General features: G+C 45.5%; 1 protein-coding gene across 6 annotated transcripts in view; it reads right to left on the bottom strand.

The window, feature by feature from the left end:
• Positions 1-1969: 1969 nt before the first annotated feature.
• The window catches only part of JCAD (junctional cadherin 5 associated), a 61757-nt gene continuing 39893 nt past the window's right edge, over positions 1970-23833 (bottom strand). For 4 of the 6 annotated variants that reach the window (XM_071805270.1, XM_065830144.2, XM_065830143.2 and 1 more), the window contains 2 exons: positions 18127-18479; positions 7787-11546 (listed from right to left, as the gene is read on the bottom strand). In XM_071805270.1, the coding sequence (XP_071661371.1) occupies positions 7802-11546; positions 18127-18419 (4038 nt within the window). In that variant the 5' untranslated portion in view covers positions 18420-18479 and the 3' untranslated portion in view covers positions 7787-7801. Of the gene's footprint in view, positions 3813-7786; positions 11547-18126; positions 18480-23833 lie in introns of those variants that run through there. The other 2 variants (XM_071805271.1, XM_065830145.2) reach the window with 2 other exon arrangements.

Genomic DNA, 23833 nt, shown 5'->3' with positions numbered 1-23833 from the left:
CTTGACCACTTTAAGCACATGCTGTCAATTTTTTTCAAGACTCATTGGATGTTTCAGTAGAGAGACTTTTTGCTCAGGAGCTGAGTCAAAGACACTTGATGGTTTTGATAAATGAGAGTTTGCAGTAAAGACTAACCTACCTGTGGTGGGCATTACAATGGTCCTTCTTCTGCCTAGGGAAGGTTTCATGAGTTGGTAGCTGACAAGCGATGCTTAGTCAGGTGTTTCGTGGGCATTTCCAGCAGCAGTGACCAGGAGCCACTCAGGGGCATTTCCCTCCCCTGCCTCCCCGTCCCACCGCGGTGCCGCTGGGATTTGACTCTTATCGCTCTTCTCGGAACACAATTCTGCCTGGTTCAAAATGCCTCCAGCAAGGAGAAGGGAGCGGGACCCAAAAGAGCGGTTCTTGGTGAACCCAGGCGCTGCTGTGCCCTGGGCAGCTGCCAGAGGGACTGGCTGGGTCTGCATGGGCGAGCACAGCTGCACTGGCCAGGTCTGCAGCCCCAGGAGCTCACGGCGACTCTTCTTTGTATAACAAGAGCCTGAAACTTTGTGTTCATTGTTTATCTCCCTGGCAGCTTGGCACTGCCACCAGTTGCTGTCACCATCACTAAGCCCTGACTGACGATCCATTCTGGATTTCAGCAGGGTGAATGGAAGGAGATGGCAGGTCCTACTTAGCTATCTATCTCCCGAGGAGTCTCCCCATTAAGCATTTTCAAAATATATAAACGAGGCATGGTTTTTTTGCATGAATTTCTGGGAGTGCTCATGAAAACAGTATCTTCCCAATCAAGCCCTTGGATAACTTGTCATCCAACTCCAGCTTCCCCAGCTGCAGCAGTACAGCAACAGCACAAGCTGGATACACAACAGCTTGTACCAATGCAATTTCAGATGTTCTAGCTCTGCTCCTTCTCCAGAGAACAAAGATAAATGCACAGTCCTTCACTGCCGCCCTGCAGTCACACACCTGCGCTGAAGGATGGGCTGGAACAGGCTGGCACATCCTCCTCCTCTGCAGCCACCCAGCCCCATCCCAGCCGCTGCCCTTACCCGTGAGTGCTGTTCCTATGACAGTGTTACATACCCATGGAGACAGCCCCTGAAGGTCACCATTTACTGTTTTTCAACTACCTCTAATACAAAAGGAGCTTTCTGTTGACTGCTGTTTGTAACGGGCAAAAGGTTTCTGGAAAGGTGTTCAGCTGTGGTACCATCCAGCCCATTCCGAGAGTCGACATTTTAATTATGGCACAGGTACTGTAGAAAAACTGAGCCACAGTCTTTCATGTAACTATACCGCATGTATTTCTTACTTGTCTGTATCATAGTATGAAATGAAAATGAAACTTTTAAAGCAGTACAAGTTTTAGTCTTTCATCCACTGGTCAGTCACATACTACTGCAAAATAAAGCTTACTAACTTTCTAGGTTTAAATTTCTCATTCTTAGTCAATAAAACCTACCCTGCAATATTGCTGCTTCCTTTGTGTTAAGATTTTGTCTGTTTATGTGCATTGGAAAAGTCATTACTTGACATGAATGATGAAACAGACATATTGCAGAATCAATTAACCCCCTCCCCATCAGAAGAAAATAAAGTGCACAGAAAACTCTTGTTCCACATAGGCATGAACTGAAGGTAGCAGGACTGGTTATATGGGACAATTAACAGCTCTCCAGAAATCAGGGATAAATTAAAACTTTCAAGCTATTGCCAGGCATCTCAGCTTTACTAGTAAGTGGGATGATGAGAGTTGAAGCAATTCTTTTTCATAACTGTTTTTAATGGGCAGAATTGGTTTGCGGAGTGGGGAGAAACATGTTTTGTAGTTATTTACTAGCCCCTGTATATCCTAGATGGTGATGAAAAAAGGTGGATATAGTAAGAATGGTGGGAACAGTTTGTCAACAAGTATTGCTACACAGCATGCACAAGAGTTAATAAAATAAATTATACACCAGATTTTCTTTTCAAACAAGCTTTAAATAGTCCATATGTAACAGAATCATGTGTTACAGTTAAGAAATTCTTGCTGCCAAAACAGAAGATGAGTGTTTTACCCTGTCGTTCTTTCCAAATTACAGACTTCGGAAAATACATTTCAAGAAATTAGAAGATTTTAAAAAATAAAATTATGCTAAAAACCAGAAAAGGCCATTAGAATAGACCAGTGAAGTACATGAACAAGTCATCAGAAGAATGTTAGTACATAGGTACTTTGAAAAAAACACACAGGAGTGGACATAAAGGTTTTAAAGACACAGATGCTATGCAGGCTAATTCAGTATCAAAGAGCAGAATGCATAGGCTTTATTATAAACTCCGTAATTCATGCATTTGTGTGTGCAGATAAAATATACTTAAAGCCATGTATTTAAATGCCTGAACTCCTCCCTAGAAATATCAGTTGACTTCAGGGAAGAATTAAACCCAGTTTCATTTATTTTTATACACTGGCCTAATCCAAACCTATAATCTGTAAAAGGGAACAAAGTGAAAGGAAGAAACCAGGTATTATATCTGAGCCACTCGGAGACACTGGGACAAAGATCCAAACCCACTTTTTGGTAATTGCTGTCACTGGAATGCAATGGCAGCAACACCAGCCCGGACGGTTCTCAGCTGTGTTTCAGAAAGTGGTTCCAAGAAGAACAATCCAAAGGTTGAGTGGAAAATAGAAATTAACCCTGTAGTACATACATACACACACACACATAGATGGCTCTTTTCAGAACAAAATAAGGTAGCACTACTGAGTATGTGGCAATATGGGGTGTGCATTAAGATATACAAGTGAAATCTGCTTGGGGCACCTTCACTCAGAGGGATAAGTCTTCTTAAAATATAATATAATAATAATAATAATACTTCTTTATACTTGCCACTTGTTAGCAATTGTTTACATCATAGAAAAATAGATAGCATTCTGTAACAAGAAATATAGTTACTTTGTTAAAATGGGCTATTTTAAACCAGTTACTATTCTTTCATATAAAGAATTTCTAACAGCAAAACAAAAATAGGTAATACTGAGTGCAAAACAGCCAGTGGTATACTTTGCATTGGTTTGAAACACTAGTTGCGAGCTACTATAATTACACGTTCTGTACACTGTACTACAAAAGTCTTCCATCTTTTAGAAGTTCTGGGGTTTTCGCTTTTCTTCTCTCTAGGTGGCAAGTAAGTATTTAATCCAAGTAAATTCAAACTCTGCAAGCCAGAAACAATTTCACAATCACTCTTCGCTACCATTCTCTTGCATTCCTTCCCCCACATAGTGCAGCAGCACTTTCTACTTATGGCCAAAAATCCCTTAAGTTAAACAAAGTTTAGACTGTAGATACTTAGAAGTTTAGCTTATAAATTCACATTCTTTTAAAAATCATTTCACTAATCGCCCACGTTTACATTTACACCAAGGAGGAAACTCAAAAGCCTCACTTCATGCATTTCATCATCCCCACTGAAGACTAAAATAGAGTTCAGATGAAAACTCTTTGCCAACGGTAGGTATTCAGGCTTAACGCTACAAAACCAGATGGTTCCAATGTAGAAGTCAGATTTTTCTGTGGTCTTCACAACAGTTTCAGATACAAATAGCTAATTCCTAGTGGCAGTGGTAAAGGCATTATCAGTACACCATGAACACCACAAATCGAGGCAATTTCCAAACATCAAAGAACAAAAAAAAACAAACAAAAAGCACCCAGAAAAAAATCAGTGAAACATTCTTAGTAGAGAAGAAATTTCTGTTCTCCCCTCCATTCATCTCACACCTTTTCAACTTTGGTGGGGTCATATGTATCTGAAAAAAAGACAAGAAAACACTATTAATAATGTATTGTGAAATCTATTCAACATCACTAGCTGTGGAAATGAGACATTGTTTCTCTAGCTTTTATTAAAACAAACAAACAAACAAACATCAAAACTACTACTGGACTTACAACCTTAAAGATACATACTACATTCCATTTGGGAGCAACTTGGATCAAATATATGCAGATATAATTTGGGAAACCTCGAGTAGGTAGGAACAAGCACACTGACTGCTAAGTGATTACTTATAGTTTCCAGATGCTTCCACAGGGAGAAAAAGACATATGATTTGCCCCCCCATTGTACTGAGCAGTAAGAACAAGTAAACGCTTTAAGCATCCTAGCAGAGTGTTTAAGGCTGGCTGAAGAAGTGATGGTGCCATCCACTCATCAGGATTTTTTCATTCAATCGCAAATCTTTGGTTTCAGATTAATACAGCAGAATGTGGGAAAGCACAGTTGCATTGCTTAACTATGGTTGGACTGTCTCAGTCTGCAGAACGGCAGCTCACATTCTTCATAAAGCACTGGACTGGCTTATTAACACTGGTCTTCATTTTCAGCCTAACTCCTGCCAGTTCACAAAGACAGACCACACTTCAGTTTTCTTCTCCTGAAGCCCCAAGGACACTCTTCTATCAGATTGTTTGATTTGATTTATCCTAATATTGGCCATGAAGTGAGCAGATAGGAGCCTTTTCCTTCACCCTTGTGACTCTGGGACAGCACTGCCTTGTGAGATCTGTTTACCCCGTGCCACCATGCACACATCTGACTTACCCTTGGTTCCCTGGGATGCACACTAATGTCATGGAGGAACCAGGGCTACCTATGGAGGAGTCTGTAGGCACATGGGGCCCGGACAAACCAGTGCTGCAGCCCGTGCTACCATGTGCTACCTCGCTGGTCTTACACAACCTGGCTGCCTGAGCTCACCTTAAACGTCCCTCCTGTAGGCTGTGCTCCCACAGCACTCACATTTAAATTGTTGAGCGTGAAAATATGCACACATAAATATCACACTTTGGACTTATCACCCTCAGGACTTTTCATGTTGATGTAAGTGAATGTCTTCATTCAATCATAAAAACCCTCAGAGGGAAATTTCTACTCCTGTGTGCAAAGTGTCTACCTGCAGCATCCACACTCATACCAAAGGGAGACAGGATATGAAAGAACTTCTGGATTTGGCCCCAGTGGGTGTATTCTTGATGCAGGATCCTTCATCGTATCTCTTGCCCACGCTCCTCAAATTGCTAAGCCAGCCAAGAAAGGAGTCTGCACCAGCACCACCTATGTTTTCAGAACTGCTTATCACTATTCAGCCTCTTCTGGTATTTCCAAACTTCAAGAACAGACAACACATGAATGTGAAAAAATGCAGAGAAAGTTTTTGAGGGCTAGTGCACTCCAGGATAATGCTGTTATCTTTCTAAGCTTAATGCTCTGATGGTATGGGAAGATGCCTCTAAAGAACAGAATAGAGCAGAATAGAGTAGAACAGAATAGAGCAGAATAGAGCAGAACAGAATAGAATCGTTTCAGTTGGAAGAGACCCTTAGGATCATCAAGTCCAACTATAACCTAACTCTAGCACTAAACCATGTCCCTAAGAACATCGTCTAAATGCCTTTTAAACACCTCCAGGGATGGTGACTCCACCACTTCCCTGGGCAAAGCAGTAACATTTTTTCAGTTGTAAATATTTTGCCATCTAACGTGATAGAATGTACAAAAATTCTGAACTGTTCTGTGTGAGGTTGACCTAAGAATAAAAATGGCTCAGCATTTCAGAAGCCTGATTTTCCCAAGGCCAGACACACTCACACCATTAGGTGCTCACTGTTCAGCAGGGGGCAAAAAATCAGGCCACGTGACATGGAACGTCTGCATGGCTCAGTTTATTACTTGAAACCTTACCCATACCCACAGCACCCAAACCAAGGACACAACAGGGCTAGACTGCCAGGCTATATCACACTTCCGGGGGGCACAAACATTGGAGTTCTAGCACTGATACAGAAACATTTATTCAACATTTGATTAAGCTGATTTGAAATACTCTCTAGAGGAACAAAGCCAGATCAGCAGCCTCATGGAAGCAGTCTTCAAACAGCAATGGTGAAAAGACATCCAGTGCATTTGGGAACGTTTTGGAGATTCTTCTAATGGCAGTATTTGCATAGTAAGATCAGTTTCTTGCACTGAGTTTCGTCAGAGCTCTTACTCTGAGGTGACTGTTCATCTGTCAAGCTGCATTATACATATGAAAACTGGTTTCTGCTAAGGGCTCTAGCCTTTGTGACGGGCCCAGTCTGCAATTATAAGACTTTAGTAATATTCACTCTCTAAAAGCAACAAATACAATGGTTTTCCAGGATTAACACTCATTTTGGCTATTGAGCTAGTCTGGAAGTTGAAGTGAGGGTTAACAGAAGAAGACACAGCATCAGGCCTTCCTACAAACATGAATCTTCAGTCCTGCTCCATTAAGGTAAGGTGAAGATCTTGCATGCATCAACAAATTTGGGTCTCTTTGAATAGGAAGAAGTCAGCGGAGGAGACACCTTCCTGCCCCATGTGAGTGCATGTCACCTGTGGTACTGGATGTGTGGCGCAGGAAGGGACATCCACGCTACCCAGACATGGGGATGGCTGTTATGTCTGTGAGGGAACTACTGCAATGGGAACACACTGCAGAATACAAGCCTGGCATTGTCAGCAAGAGGGATAAATTTAGACCTAATTTACTGCAGAATAACTCTCCAATAAAACACACACAATCTGTTTTGATACATCCCTGAAGTCATGTCACCACAACAGTTACTGTCTTCACTCCAGCAGAAACCCCAAGGGAGGAAAGCATATGAAACGCATGTGGGGCATACTAGACTTGATGGGTACAAGGAAGCTGAATTAGTTGGGAAAATCTGGTCTAGGGCAATACGGTTCGGAGCAGAAAGAGACAGAGCTGTGGGATACAGAAAAAAAACATGAAGGGAAACGCTTCAAGACTGTAGGAGTCAATACTTAGAACTTATACAAATACTTCTCTTCAGATGGAAATACATAAATCTGCTTTAAAGTACGCTCCATTTAATTTCAGTCCCTCTGCACTGGAAAACTGTTAACAGATTTATATCAATGAGGTTTAATGAATAACCTGTGTAGATTTAAAGGTAGAGTGTCAGCTGTTACAGAGAGGATGGAAAATGGAAGGAGGAAATTGATATTAATAGCTTTCACACCATGGATTTGCTCACTCCAACTAATTTAATGGACTAGACAGGTGTCCTGAGAGATTTATTCCCTTATACACATCTACGGCAACAACTGATTTTCAGTTGTTCAGCACAATGCCATAGGAAAACCGTTTGGCAGGAAGAACAGCTTATGTTATTTTGAGCATGCATATGGACTACACAGGTTTACAAGCTTTTGAGAAATAAGGAACACACAGAAAAAAAAGGTGTTTGCTGAAAAAGTAAACTTTCCATTTGACCTAGGGATAACAGTTATTTTCAACATCTGATCTGGAACATATTAATGAGAGAGAGAATTTTCCAGGCCCTTTAATGCAGTCATTTCCCAGAGGCTTCACAGAAGGAACATCAGATTTTTATTTTTAGTTTCTTCTGAACTCTGATATAGCATGTGTCTACTTAAGTATTAGAGGGGGAAAAAATGGGTATTCAAGGAGAGGCTATGATTAAATGACCACATCTTCCCAAACACTGGCACTACAGTGACTATGTTTGAACTCCGCTGTTTGAAGCTGGTCGTTCCCTGAAACAATTAGACAGAGATAAAACCTCAGGGAGTGCTCCAGTCTCTGTGAATGAGTTTCAGTATCACAAGTGAGTTTTACAGTAACTTTTCCTAAAATAGGATCAGCGAACACTCATGTTATCTATTCCACAAGGAGAGCAAAGCGGGTGGCAACCAGATAGCGGTAGTACCACCTACAGCCTGTTACTATTTGAGCAGCGTTATGTGGGTGTGAGCAAACCAATCATGCCCATTACATAAAGAAACAGAACCCACTTGGATCTCCCATAATAGACTCTTACCTAAAGAAAAATCTCTGTCCATCTTCTTCTTGTCCATTCCACCTAAATATCCATTTTCACTGAGAGAGATAACACGCTTGGAAACAGACCCTGAGCTTGCCAGTTTGCCTCCTCTTTCCTCTTGTACCCTCGACAGCTTCTCCTCATCCGCATCCTCTCCCGAGTCTGCACTTTTAATGCTCAGACGTCTCATCCGGGACACGGAGTCAACTTCTTTCATTCGCACTAAGCGATCCATGGCAGTCCTGCTCGGTGGAGATGCGAGCTTGCCTTGGAGTGTCTCTATCACTTTTGAGGTGCTTCTCATTCTCTTTTCTGAATGATACACAGCTGACTTGCAAACCAAGTTTTGCTCCTCACCTTGGCTGGGACTTGCAGGTTGTTCAAGAACTTGCTCGGTTACCAGGGTTTTAGCACTGGTTTCCTGCTGAGTGCTCTGGTGCTCATCAGGGTATAAAGATCGGCCTCCTGCTCCAACAAAGAGAGCACTCTCTGTCCAGCCACATTTTCGTCTGCCTTCATAAGAACTATCTTTTTTTCCTTCTTTGTCACTTACTGTGCTTCCCACTGATGACTCAAAGTCCTGGGCATCATTTGCAGGGCTGGTCCCTGGATGGGGTCCAACACGGTCATCTGGAAGGAGAGACTCCACTGCTATATCTATACCTAAAATTCTTGCAGCTCTTGCCTCCAATGACTCATTCACAGGGATTTCCACTGCATTTGCATTTGAAGAGTGATCAGAACTGTTAGCACCAGGTCCTGGGGCCACATCAAGTCCCACTGACCTCAAGTCTGGCTCAGAGCGTCCTTGGTTCCTCTTTGTTAAGGATAAGTGTGCTACCGAGCCTCCCTCTAATTCTGTATCATTTGTGAGAGTTGCACCTTTACTCAGTTTAACAAAGTCTAGGTAATTTTGGTCTTCACTCATCTCCTGCAAGACAGGGTTATTGAAAGGATTACTGGGACATGAACTGCTTGGGCTACTGGACAAAACTCTCTTGAAAGGGCCCAGGCGAACTGGCTGCTTGCTTGTTCTGCTCTCGGCTTCCCCTGTCCTGGTTTCTGTTATCAGACTTCCATCTGCTGGCCTGACTCCTTCACTGCTCCCTCCTGCCTGCCAGGAGCCTCCAGCGCCAACGCAGCCTGGCTCGCCACCATGCTCCATCCCCACGCTCCAACTTTCAGACTTACTTTTAACTCTTCCTGACCTAAATACAGGCACCTCTGGCACAACCGTTTCCAATTTCCCACCATGTTTTGGCTCCTGGTTGGACTTCTCATTTCTGGATGCCCTCCCCTCTGTAAGGGCATCTGCCTGCGGAGAGGCTGCACCACTTTCCAAATCTTCTTCACTGCTTGTGCTCTCCTCCTGCTCTTGCAGCTCCTTGTTAAAACTTTCCAGCTCACTTATTGCATCCCAGGGACGGCGACTCACAGGCTTCAACAGGAACTGCCCAAACAGTTCTTTACTGTTGCAGGGAGCGCCTGCTTCTCCTTTAACTACATCTCCCTTGGGAAGAAAGCCGTTTTCCCTCTCCTGGGCAGGCGTGGGCTGGCTCTGGTGGGCTTTTGGGGAGGGGGACTGAAGGACCGAGGTGGCAGTCCTGGAAAATGCACTGTTGCTAGACTGGCTGAGGTACATCTGACCCTTCATGCCACACGTGCTCTGTCTGCAGCTTCTCTCATCAGAAGGCAGCCCTGCCTGTTTTGACCCGATCATGGATGCTGTACATCCTAGGAGCTTTGGAGACAGTGGTTTGTTACTCTTGGGCTGCCCAGGCTTTGTATCAGGGAGAAACTGTGGGCTTTTAGGTTCTTCAGTGAAATTGGTCTGTGTCTGCTGGTCTTTGTAGTGATCACCTGGCCAGGAGCCAGAGTATTTGAGCTCTCTGTGTTTTGCAGGCTGAATAAATCTGAGGTCATTCATTTGTTTGAACTCTTCTGGTCTCCACAGCTCTTGTTTTTGTAACTCATTTTTATTGGTCATGCTTCCTGTAAGTGCTTGTAACTCCAAGTCCGTTGAAGACATACTTAAGAGACTTTGTTCTTGCAAAGCCCCATTGTTATCAAACCCATTCTTATCAGGGCTCTGGGTTATGTTGTTGTTCCTATCTGTATCTGGCAGATTGAATTCTGATTTAACTGGGATAGAGACCAAACAAAATATAGTTTCATTCATTTTTTTCTTTGAACTCTTTTTGCTCTGCATCCCGGTTCCAGGTTCAAACTTTTTCACTTTTGTAACAGTCTCACAGGTGCTGTCCATATGTGAATGTCTTACAGAAAGTTTGCCTCTTGTGTACTCCGCACCGGCTTCACTATGGGGGTTGTGATTCGTTGTGCTATAACTGTCTCTTTGGTCCGGCAAGGCACAATTTTCCTGATCTCGGATGGATGGTGCCAACCATCTGTTGCTATGGGTGGAGCTGTCAGAAGTTCTTTCTCCCTTTGCAGAATTGGACAAGTTTGTTGCATCCAAAAAGGCACTGTTGTACTGTACTTCAAGAATTCTCTCTTGCAAAGCACCAGAACTGGAACTACACGCATTTTCAGCGTATGTAGTGTTGTCTTGCAGATCTCCCGGTGGTGCAATTTTAATATGTCGTATCCGAGGATCATCAAAGGGAATATACTGAACAGAACGCAGGTGGTCAGCGGGACGCCTCGCATGGCTTTGCTTCCCATGAGGAAGATGGTTGTCTTTGCAAGGGTCACCCCCCGCTTCAGAAGTATTCACGGCTGGTCGTTGGCAGGGGACAACCCGCTCCGCAGGACCCTGCTGATCGCTGCTGGCGGGTGTGTCGTTGTTAGGCACTTCACTGAGGGGATGTGGGGTTACGTTTTGGTGAGATGGTGATTTGTAAGATGGAGGAGGTACGTAGACTGGGGGCTCCAAACCACAGTCTTGAACACAAGCATCTTGCCTTGGCTCATTAACTTTGGCTAAGTAGGAGGTGGGTTCCTCTTTCTGGCAGTGGTCCTGGAAACCCACAGTTTCTGCAGGTGCCCTGGTGTGTCGTTGCAGGTCATAAGATGGAGGCTTGAGAGGTCTCCCATACTTCGGTTTCACCAGGGGAACGAAACGGCCTCCCGCTCCATGGTGCTTGGCTGGTTCCACACTCAGTCTGTTTGGGGGGCAAGAGGGGGTTTTAGCTACACTAAGAGAGTTCTTACTCTTGGTCAGGGAGGGCATTTCCACGCACCTCATGCTCTCGGGCGAAAGGACCCTTGGCAACGACTGCGATTTTCCCTTGTTGTGGGCGCTGAGCACGTTGTCTCCCAGGGTCAGTGAATACAGCTCTTGAAGCAGCTTCTCCCTGTCACCCTCGGACATTTGCCTCCCGACCTTTTTCGGCTGGTTCCAGCTTTCCATTCCCAGACTTTGCCATTTGCAGTCACCAGGCACTTCACAGCTCTCCTGCAAGCCGCTTCTCCTGACGTACCCTGCAGCCATCCCCACCTTCAGCTGGCCCTCCTTGGGGTGCCGGGGACCCCCTGGTGCTGCAGCCAGGCCTTTCATTTCCACACAACCTTTCTGGGAATAGCCCAGGAGCACACTGAAGTCCTGTCCTCGTCTTCTCCAGTAGGCAAGATCTTTATCAGTCTTGGGCTGGGAAGACCAGGCTAATGGAATCCTGTCATAAACCCTGAAAAAGAAACACAATGTCACAGGTGGCTTGCACAGATGCCCCTTGTGTGTCCCTTATGGCTAAGGCCATGAGGAGGTCAAATGTTGAGTTATGTCAATGGGGTTTGTGAAATCTATTCGCAACCAGATGACTTTATGATTTTAATGAGAGGATTTAAAAGTCAGTCATTAACATGAGTAAAAGGAAGGGACTGATGCTCTGCAGGCATGTTGTTAGCTATGCAAAGCTGTTAGAAAGAGAAACAAATGCACACAGTTCGGTGCTGTGCAAACATGCACAGCCCTCCTCGATGGACATCAGAAATGATTGTGCTGAACTTATTTCTGCACTCTGCTGTATCAAAACCTATAGACATCAAGGGGACTACTGTAGTATACAACTTTAATAGGAATCCACAGCTAAAAAGCAGAGGTAGGGAGAACAGGTAAGGGGCTATTTCACAAGACACAGAATTGTAAGAAGCATGATGTGCATCCTAGACATTAAATTAAACATGTCATTTCCAGTGTTGATTCTTGTTCATCTTCCAAAGGCAACAAATTTCTTGGAAGTACTTTGGATGAAATGATACATGCCACAACAACGGTGATGTATCAGCACAGTTCTGGTTAAGATGGAACCACTATTTGAAGTCTGAAGTAGCTCAAAAGAGGTATAACGCTCTTATATAGAAAACAGATTAACTCCAGCAATGTATTACTGAAATATGAAAGACATTAGACATTTTATTGCATATTAGAAATTCAGAACACACATTTACAGGAACAGAAAAGTTCTCTGTGTGTTCTGAACAGACTGCAAACTATTTAGTGTATTACTGCAGAACAAAATTGGTATCTTTCTATATAAATAATTAATCTTCTACTTGAACCATGTTCTGCTATTCTTGTACCTTAGGTGTCCAACAATATAACTGCCTTTACACTATGAAGCTGCCACCAGCATAAGACTGGAAAGAAAAATCAAAATCGACAGAAATAGGACAAGTACGTAGATAGAACCCAAGAATTTATTTCTCTTCCCTCTACCCCAAGGTATATAAAACGTGTCATCTGGCTCTTTTTCACTAAAAACAATGATATTTCCAAGCAGCAGTTTGTGAAGATTCAGAATGAAAACTAAGCAATCCAGATCCACAGCAATTTTCTTGTATATATGTTATTAATAACTTCATTCTGCGACTATAAAAGTTTAAAAACCAAACTGGGATAAGGAGCATCTTGTTCATATTAATTCAACTGGATTAAGACTTAACATCTGAACAAAATGTTCTGTCTCTGAAGCACAAAGTACAGTTCGATTGCCGAACCCCAGGAAGTAACAAATGACTTTGTTGATCAGTGAGATATAACAGGATACCTCCTATATTGGAAAGTTGATTGCTGTAACAATGAACATTTCCATGCCTCTCTGCGTATGGAAACACACAGCTGAACAAATGCTGCCTTCTGAGATTATCAAAACTACCTTTTCATCTCATTCCCATGCTTCTATGGCACCATTTGTATCTGCTTTTACAAAATTAGGTGAGAAACAGGGTCTAGAAGTAGTGAGGAGGGAATGGACAGATTGCTCTGTTTGATTTTAATTGCCATCGTAAAAGGGTCTACAGAAACCACAGGAAGTACAGAGTCATAGATTCCAAGATCAGCAGAGACGGCTACGATTATTTAGTTTGACATCTTGCTCAACACAGGCCATCAGACTTCCTAAAACAATTCCTGCTTCAGCGGTAGCGTGTCTTTTAGAAAAGCATCTAAAAATCTTTATCTTTAAATTTCCAGAGATGCTGTTGCTAAACTTAATTCAGCATTAAACAAAAAAAAAAATGAAGTCAATCCAAATTCTTATCGACCCAAGTATAAAAAACATTGGGGGAAGGAGGTATGGTAGACGATAATACTGAGACTTGCAACAATTGGAACTAACAGCACAAGAATGGAATAGGATGGTTGCTTAAAGGATTTAATAGGAATTCAGGAATAGGGAAGAAAGTGTTACTTGACTCTTTCCTAGGAAACCACTAAAACAGAATAGTTTTGGTTAGATTGCTTTTTTTAAAAAACAAACAATACTCAGGCTCAAACATTCATTAAAGTAAACCAGCCCTAAAGTTAGGACAGCTTCAGTTATGGAAAGGATATTCCTCTGTTTATTAAAAGCTGTTTAAAAGACTAGATTTATTTTTAAAGATAAAAAGATTAATAACTAGGCTCCAGCAATAGATTTCTGAGCGTGATACAAACCACTGTGACCTGTACTATGTCATCATTGGAACGTGAATGAAGAAAAGACATTTAAAAGGAGGTACTTGGTGCATTTTAAACCTGACCTTTACTACAACCTATTCACCAGGCGGACAGTACCAGCCTCTGCAGCTTCTGGCGCAGGCACTAGAGGTGGTTGCACAGACAGGGTGTTTCCCGGTCCCTGCGAGCCCCTGGCGAGGATGGCACTGTGATGCACAGGGAGAGAGGATGCTCCATCTCCTCAGGAACCTTCCAGCTCAGCTCCAGCCTGAAGACTCTTCTGCTCCCGAAGATGCAGACAGGCTCCTGCACAGCTGCAGGCAGCAGCCATAGGAGGCGGGACGGCACAACCATGCTGCTCATGGTTCCTTCCGGGATACATGACACTGTTGAGTCTTGCTGTCAAGTGAAGTGGTGGCAAGGGGAAGCACCCAAGAGCCACCCCAAGTTCAAAATGCTTCACTACAGCCTCAGCAATGCTGCATCTCCGGATGGCAAATGCTGGTTGTGCTGCAGTCTTTGCCTTCATGACGTATTATCAGTGAAGGGACCACACAGTCCCCCTCCGCAGCAGCCACTCTCTGGCTGTGCCACCATGGAACTCTGTCTCACTCCAATGGTACCGACACACGAAAAAAGTGCACACCCGGACACAGCGGCTTGTAAGTGCTTCACAGCTGGGAGGGGTGCCAAGGATGGAGCAGTCCCATCGGACCAAGGAGGTAGATCTTAACATTATGAACTCTTTTGTAACAGGCCTGCTTCTAACAAATACCACATTCGCTGTCCTAGTGCTTTGAACTGATTATATATAAAATGAATCCAACAAAAACCATTAAAATGAAAAAAAGAAAGTACTGCTAGCTTTCTATGAATTTTAGGCCTTTGCAAGAAATGAGGCCATCAGTCCATCCTGCATCGGTTGCATGACTGCACTTCACTAAGCAACCGTCCTCAGAGCAATGGTTTGAACCTGCTCAGCTCCCCCAGGGCAAAGCTGGAGCAACAGGACCTTGCACAACCCACAGAACAGGGCTAGAAGTGAAGGAGTATGGCACAGACTATGAAGTCAAACCCCTGAAGAATGAGGTCACTGCAGGGCTATCTAGCAATACCACAGGAGCTCCTGTCCCCGTTTCTGGCTGCAAGCAGCAGGCGTTAGACATCCAGTAGCTCAGGCTAGGGGAACCACAGGCACCAGGACAGACTTTGTACCCAACGAGGAGGCATCGTTAAGAAATTTCCAGGACTTGGCAGCAAGGAGGAAAAATTTTCAGAGGGCTGTTCTGGATGCTGACAGCTTCTCTTCTATTTTAGGATCCTATCCTCACATACACTCTTCCAAGCCTCAACACTGGGAAACACCAGTACACTTGTCTCATTTTTTACCAGAAGGTTATCTCATTAATGATGCTATCTATTTATCTCTAAATCTGCTAGCTACCAACATAGTTCCTCCCACACAAATAGCTAAGCAGAATGCCTCTTCTCTCCACTCAAAAGAGAAGCAGGAGGGAGTTCTCCTGCAAATCCTCTCATCTCTACCCATAGGGTCATCTTTCCCTTTTTCTCTGTCTTGTCTCCTCTTCCAAACCTTTACTGTGCAGCCTCCTAATGCTCAGTTAAGCAAGGACAACCAGGACAGTCCTCCCACCATCTGCTCCCCCACTCTTTGCCTGAAGAACAACGGGATGGAGCAAAACATCACCTCCCCGCTCTGCTGGGGTGTCATTTCCCCCTTGCAAGCAGCAGAAGTGGGTGGTGTGATGTGCCCACGTGCAGTTGCTGTGAAGCTTTTCTCCTCCTTCTCAGACAGGATTGATCAGCAGAAGAATCCCAATGAGTGGAGGTAACTGCATCATCCCCTGCCGTCACTCTGAGCCCTGCAAACACGTGCTGCGAGGGCTGCAATGAGGTGGGCAACATCACTTCTGTAGTGTTTGGAGGGTGATTGGTTCTTCTACATCAGTGGTCTGAGGATGAGTGTAGTTTAGATAATTCCTTATCTGAGGAGCCTGAGTCATGTTCCAAATTGCTGTGGAGCTGGTCAAGGTCTGGGAAGGTGGTTAGGACACACACAGCCTTTTCTGCCCTTCTCAAGCCACTGTACTGCACTGGGAAGGCAGCATCAAGAGCTGGTTGCAGGAAGCCAGCAATGCCCGAAGAGTAGCGTCTTCATGCTGGACCTTGCTGGGTGGTTGTCCCCTCTTCGGGCCCAAATGGTCCTCAAATCTCTGCAGTGTGCAGTTCTCTCCCAGCCTCACAACCAGGAACCTTTTCCTTGTGACAGCCCAGAAGCCAGACAGTGAGACCAAGATCCCTGATGGAGTTCACTATAGTCCACATGTAACAACCCAAAGCACCCCAAAGTGGGTCATCACAAAAATCTTCTCTTCCATTTCAAAACGGCTCACACTTGCATGGCAGCTCTGTGCCTTGGATGCTTCTCCTAGGCAGGGGAGCGGGTCTGGAGGGGGACTGTCACCTTGGAGCTCAGCAACTGAAACACAGTGCTGCAGCACCCAAGCTGCAGACAAGCTTCCCTGGATCTGGCCCACGGAGCTCGCTCCTTCCTCCCTTCTGTGCCAGCAGGACAGCAGCAGCGACAGGCTCTGCACCAGAGATGCTCTGCACACCCAGAGATGGCAAGAAAGGGACAGCTGGTACAAAGGTTTTCCCTTGTTCGTAGCTGCTAGTGCCTTGTAAGAGTTCCAATAGGCTCTCTGGGAATCAGAATTTGCTGCAACAATAATAGTAAAAAAAAGATTTCTATTTTTGAGGAAGTGTGATAAAGCCATTTCCAGGGCTGCATTTCCTATTTCAAGGGGAAAAGCCACTTTTAAAAATCAGGATATAATATTTAACTATGCTGTAGACTGACAGGTTTCACCCCTTGCATTTTGACATGTTAGAAAGAGCCATTCAAACTGTCAGAGGGTATTAGTTTGTATTTAGCCTCCTCCAGCATGACAGATACCTCTGCTACATTCAAGAGGCAGAGCAGCCCCCTCCCCATTGCCGTGCACCCACCCAGGCTCTGCTCTACCGCCGTGGGAGCAGCGATCACTTTCCAGCCTTGCACAGCCATATCTTCTTCATATCAGTTTTTCTACACGCTGTAAAATCTGCTCCAAGGCTAAGCATCAACTCCCTTGACACCCCTGCACACTCTTCCCCTGCTACAAAACCTTTTTTCCTTTCATTCTTTTTTCAGTATCTTTTCTAATTTTATCGTCATCCAGTTTACTTCACTCAAAATACAACATGAAGGATCCTTCTAATAACCTTTAAACCTGCATCTTCTTCATTCTCCAGAAGGGATAGTTCTACCTGGGGACCTTCAGTGTGGTTGGGACTCGCTGCCCTCGGACGGCTTTACATCTGTTCCTGCTCCAGGCAAGCAGGCTCACAAGGGGAAGAGATATGAAGGGAAAGAGCAGACAAGCCCAGCAGTCAGGGGACACGTGTCCTTGCCACATGTTACCAGGTCTTCGTAAGAGGACAAGCTCCCAAGGCAACAGCATTTTGCCCTCCTTTCAGTTTCAAGCGCCAATTAGGCAGGAGGAAGGGGCTTTTCCTCATAAACCATCGTCACACTTGGGCTGGCTTCCAGTTCTGCTCTAGCCCCTTTCCTTTGTTCATCTGCAGCACCCAAATAGCCGCAGAACAATGGCCGAGCGCGGTGTGTACACACAGCTCTTCCTGCCCGGCTGCCGCGTTCCCGGCGCGCACGTACTCCGCGGTGAGCCAGCCGTGGTTGTGCAAGCACGTTTATGGAGTGACGACAAGAGCTTCCACTGGTCTTGAGTTGCTTTAAAAAGAAATGCACAGGCACCTTCTCATGTTTACTCCACGAGAGTGGCATTAAAACAAACAAGAATGTCCTCAGTGAATGCAGGAACACCCAAGGAAAACTGCACATGGCTGAATCTACAGCAAAACCCAACTCCAGAAGCAGCTGGGTTCAGTTTTTTTAAAAACTGAAAAAAAGGAAGAGGTTTTGCCCCCCCTTTTTTTTAATATACTTGGACTAAACTTTTCTAAGCTCACAAGAAAGACCTTTCTTATACAGACCATATTAGTAGATGAAATTTTCCCACACCTGGCCACTTCCCATCACCCCAATATTCTCAAAGGCCTTGCTCTGGCAGAATGTGAATGGATGCACCACTACTTTGTGTGGATTTTCAGTGCATGGAAATTGTCACTAGCGTGGGAGCAGGAAAGGATCCACAGGAAGATGGTGTCAAGGGTTAGGGTCATGCTTAGTTATCTGTCAGGACCAAAAAGAGGAGAAAGCAAAGCCATGGCATGATGCTGAAACTTACCCCCCTTCTGAAGTATGAAAAGTGGACAAACCCTGAAGGTCATGGTGGTAACCAGGACCTGCTTGCCTCCCTTGGCTCCCACAGCTGCTTTCCGTGCTGCTCGAGTTGGTTTTCACCAAAGGTTTCTTGCTGTAAGCCCCAGCTCTCGAGTCTGCCTCAAACCCATTCAGCGTTCTCTGAGCAGATCTATTCCCCGCGATGTCATGGCGGTATCCATCATATCTGTTCTCATACGGGGGATTTTTGGACAATTTGTATCCATGAGAAATCAGGAGGTCCTCAACACTGAACATATTGTGCTGGTTTCACTCACAGCTGTGCCATCAGAAAGCTCTTTTCAGAAGGACCCATCACTGGAAGATAAAACCAGAAACAAACAGAAGGCTGCTTTAAACAAGGAAAGGTATCTTTGATCAGCTGGTAGGCTGCTGGAGCTAAGAGCCTCATCCCCTGGCTCCAGTCTTCCACCCTTGTAAGAAGACAGATGAAACAAAGCGCATGCAGATGCCAATGCATCGTGTGCTGACCCTCCCCACACAATACACCTCCACACACTCAGCCAAGCAGCGTGCTGGCGCTGACTCAGTCCGTTTCACTGAAGAATTCACTGGTGATTGCAGCTTTCAGATTTCACTAAGTGATCTCAAAAAAATTTCTGCACAGGAGGTAAGCCCACAATTTGAGTCAGGCGTTTCTGTAAAAACCTATTTTCCCCCATCATGAAGAGCTGTGCTCTGTCTTACATTTTAAGTTGTTGCAGGAGGAGGAGGCGGATTACAGGGCAATATGCCTCTCCCTAAAGCTCTGCATATTCCAATTAAGAAAAAATGTTCACATGAACAAGGACAAAATATGCATGAGAACAAAAATTCATTATGCAACCACATGAGAAACCGAGGTAATACCATGCAGTACCCCAGGTGAACAGTCTCTTTTACAGATTACTTTCTTTTTGGCCTGTGTTGGCCTGTTGGAAACCAGTAATCTTCAACTAGAGTAATACAAAACCTAAGATTTCAAGCGTGGTCTATTTTCACAGCACACTTCCACTGTGTAAAATGACTGGAAACAACCCGAGATGCCTGTGTCTATTGTGTCTCAATGATTTCCAAGACAGTCAAGATTTTTCTTCCCAGTGACAGCCCTCAGTTCTGCACTGACTACACCAAAGATTCAGCAAACTGAATTACTTGGCCGGAAAAAATCTCTATTGTCTATACCACTCTCGCAGCTTGTTATGGCAATTACAGAATATCCATTCTTCCAGAGTTTTGAAAAGAGTGGAAGGTAATGATTTATTCTGTAGGTTGTGTACAACAATGGACACATTCTGGTACATTCCTTCTTGCTTGAACTGTGTTACCAGAAGAGGGAAAGAAGAGAGAAAGAAGAGAGAAAGAAGAGAGAAAGAAGAGAGAAAGAAGAGAGAAAGAAGAGAGAAAGAAGAGAGAAAGCGAGAAAGAAGAAAGCGAGGTGCATAAAGAAGCAGTGAAACACAGAAACAGATTTGTTATGTAAAACATCAAACACTAGAGATGATTTTCCCTGCATGAAGAGTTCATTGAACATGTCTGGTGAGTAGTGTGCATCCTCAGTAGTAGCAGGTCTACCTGAGGGACTGGCAGCACTGGCAGCCACTCAAAAGGAGATTGCCTATGCAAAGATCATGAAAAGCAAGTGCATTTTCTACGCAGCCCTCTAATGCTCTCCTTGGGCAAGAAGAAATGGAGAACTTTGTTCACTGCTGCTGACAATAATTTACTTCAGATGGAACAACTCCTGGATGGCTGCTGCACATTTATTAGTAAGTGTCTAAGGCTACATACACGCAGGAGTTGATGGGTTGGCTTAGAACATAAATCAGTTTCTGCGGTGCAGCACTCCATACATTATGGCCACCTTTTGTCTATCCAGCGCCCCATCCATTTTCTGCTCCCGCCCCGTCTCCTGGATGCTCTGCAGATGACGGAGCCAGTCGGTCCAGCCGCTCCGGGCCAGCCTGGTGTGCGGCTCCAGGGCACACAGGCACTCTCCAGCCACTCTGCCATGTGCTGCCCACGGCAGCCATGCACTCGCCTGAGGACAGCCCACAGCGTGGAAAAACAGGCACGGGTTGTTATGCAGAGACATAATTCAACTGGTAACCTGGAACGCTGCAAAAGTGGCTTTTCAGTCTGAGAGCCTGCTGAGCACTTAAACTGGTTTCTCTCTAGAGCTTAATTAATCTTTTCCCTTTTCACACATGTAACACTACACACCCTTTAAAAACAGAGAAATCAAGCTCTGTGCCGAAGATATTTTAGGAGTATCCCTTGCTAGAATAGGACTCCAAATTCCGAGTAAGCGCTCTAAGCGAGCCAGCAGTAAGTACAAACAGACAGAAAGCAGGGAGGAGCGGGACCCTTCCCTCTTGGAAGGAAGGGAAGGCTTTGTGGGTTATTTTTGAATGCTGACCTAAAAGGCTGATTTTCCATCCACACGCCGCCCCGAACCGTGCAAGAAGCCAGGTACAAGTAGAGCAAGGGGAACAGCTGGCTGCTAGAGCTGTTCAGCTTCTAACAAGAGAAAGATCCAATGTGACTACCATAAACAGCAGAAAGCCCATCGGAGCGCTCACAGGTGCAAGGAAGAAATGTGCTTTTCCTGCTATTATTGTCGGGCTGGCTTGGAGCACAACTTAACCCTCTCTGTGCCGCCTGCTGCAGCCATGGTGCCACCAGAAAGCCAAAGATGAGTAGGCAGGAAACCTCCAGCCCGTGGGGTTTACTCTGATCCTCTTTTTGGCACTGGTGGTGAGGAGCAGCAGGGTGGAAATGCACCATGAGGAACTGGTGTGACCATTTCCTCTGGCTCTGCAAACGTATCACATGTGGAAGGGAAAATCCCGTGGTGCTGCAGGTGGCGGGACAGCTTGGTTAGGAGCCAGATTTTGTCACTGTGCCCACCACAGCCCTGCAATGGGAACAAACAAGCTGGAAAAGCCTTCACCCCTCTGCCTGTCCTGGTGCCCTCAGCACCAAACCCGACGAGCTCTCCCGAGCCCCATCACATGGAGAAAAGCTCTGTGCCCATGGCACAAGCTCCCAGGAGCCAGCAAAAGTGGTGGCGGGGAGCTGCTAGCTGGGACACTGTCAGGACACATGCCTTGAAAGGCCATGCAGAAGTCACGTGGAGGTACCGTCCCCCTGCACAGAACCTGGCAGGGGGCAGGGGAGCCGGAGGCCCTGCCCCAGCAAAGCCTGCAGGACATCAACTGTGTTGGCACCCAACATCCACAAAGATGCTGGCCAGCTTTCCAAACCTGGCTGCTGGGCTGGGATGCTTTTCCCACCCTCCCTTAGATAAACAAATCTAAACCAAAAAAAGAAAAAATATCAAAGAAATTGGATTGGCAGGAGTAGAAAAAAACATTGCTGCAGTACTATCTTGTAAATAATCTGTCAGACTGGGCCAAAGAGTAAAGGCAAAGAGCTTCTAATTCGAGGGAAGATCAACAACGCTGGAAAACAGTTTGTTTTTCCAGCGCTCATTTGTTTTGTTTGCCAATGACATCAGTGCTTTCTGATAGGGTTTGCTTCCTGAGGATGCCTGCTATCTTGCCAGCGTTTCCGACTTGTCCCCGTCAGCCGGTACAACTCCGCATTACGCTGGAAACAGGGGCCAAGCTTTTCTCTGGAAACTTCTCAGCAACACTCTCAGATGCAAAGAAACAAGCACAGGCTGACTGGTGGAAATCAGCATTAGCCTCCCTGTATGTGCACACAATGGGGAACCGCAGCCTCGGCAAGTGAGACACAATGGAACCACCAGACGGAAATGTCATCAGAGCACCTTGTCTCAGGGCGCTCTGTCCAAAAGCAAGGATCTCATTGCTGTTCCTGAGAAAAGCCCAAAGCACTTCTGAAAAACACCCTGGAGAACTCTGGTGCTAGAGTTTCCCCTGAGCTGCTTCTGGAGACCATTCTTGGTGGGGGAAATGCACTGGTTCCTGTTGATGGCCTGCTTTCACCTGCAGGTTTTTCAGTGGCAGGGGTTCCCAAGCCTTACTATTTTGGCGGGGTGGCACCACCGCCTGTACAATGACCAGTACAGCGATGACAAATGCCAGCACTCACAGCAGTGGCAGAGGCAGTTCTGCCCTCCATGCTCTGGCATGGCCTGCATGCGTTGAATTCTCTGCGTGGCGTCCAGAGCAGCCCACTGGTCTGCTCCTTCCCTTAACCCCGCTTCCAGAGAGCATCCTGGCACAGCACCCACGTATTGGGTGGGAGACCAGAAGTGACCAAGAATTTGGCCCTGGTTGCCCTGTGTTACAACTCTCCCACCCTCTGCTACCTGAAATAAAGTGGAAGGTGGCAACCCTTTCACCGTTTGAATATGAACCCTCGAAGCCCTTCTTGAGCATGATTTGTCCTGCTCACCTCTGCACAACTACTTATAGCATTTTTGTAAGCAATTCTGTACAACTTCACAGAAAAGAAAACATCAAAGAAGGAACATGATTCGTGTTGCAAAATGAAACATATAAACATAATGAATTGCCAAAATCAAGGCACCTTACATGGACACACGAGTTGCCACAGTCTGTAATTGCATGACTTCAGGCTACTGAAGGCTGCAGCCTCCTGCTTCAGCTGCGCACAGGCTAGGTGATGCTAGTCTTCCCAGGCTTTATCTACAGCAGCTATCCAAACACTGCTCTGAAGACAGGGTTACTAACAGGCATCTGAATTACAAAGCATATTATCCAGATGGGTCACACATTAAACTAGTTTATCTTCACTCACGTCTGGGTGACATTATTCCCATTTCATATCAGATGTGTGCCAGACAGAAGTATTTATGCAGACAGACTAAAGTGTAAACAATCCTCTTCACTCCAGGCACCCATTCTGAAGTGTCTACAACCTTATTTTTTAAAGAACATAGCCGTAAAACTGAACCAGGAATCGTGAAAGCAAGTGCTGCAAGAACCTAGTGCCTCTGCATGTCAAACCAGGTGTAGCAAGTCAGGTGCCCATGCAATGAAGACATGGGATAAGCCAAAAAATCAGTTGCAGTAATTTGTCTACCTCACTCTCCTCTGTACCTATGCCTGACTAATCCAGCACCAACACTTTTGCCCAGGCAGCCCTCACCTCTCTCCTACTCCTGTTAGTTCCTCACCACCATGCAGACTGGTGCCTTCATTTCCCACTTTTCCTTCCCACCACCCCCAGCATCCCTCCCCCACCTTCCCATCTCCTAGTCCCAGCAGTCTGGTAGCTCTCCCTGCACAGCCCACGGCCGTGTCAGACCACCCTGCCCTCCTGCAGCCTTCACAGCTTCCCCCCACCAGTCCTCCATTCACATCCTTCACCCCAACTTTCCTCCTTCCCCTCCTGATGACCAGCTTCTCTCCTGTCTACTTTTCCGGCAGAAGCACTTCTGTGCCAGTTCTCTGCTCACAGAGACACCATCTCACCTGTACCTGGCAAAAGCAGGAGCTGTCATTATTGGGACAACCCAGCTCCACCACTGCAGCCCTGGCAGGGGCACCATGCTGGGGCTATGCACACACGCTCTGCTTGAAGAGCTGTTGGAGGCATGAGCACCGTCCCTGTGTGGGGCCTGGTCACGAGTGGGCTGCTCAGCACCAGAGCCTGGGGGGTGCTGATGGATGGGAGGGAAAAGTCTTCAGAAAACAGAGCGGCTAGAAACAGAGACA

The sequence above is a fragment of the Patagioenas fasciata genome, chromosome 2, assembly GCF_037038585.1.
Source record: "Patagioenas fasciata isolate bPatFas1 chromosome 2, bPatFas1.hap1, whole genome shotgun sequence".
NCBI lineage: Eukaryota > Metazoa > Chordata > Aves > Columbiformes > Columbidae > Patagioenas > Patagioenas fasciata.
This window is presented reverse-complemented; position numbering and strand designations above follow the sequence as displayed.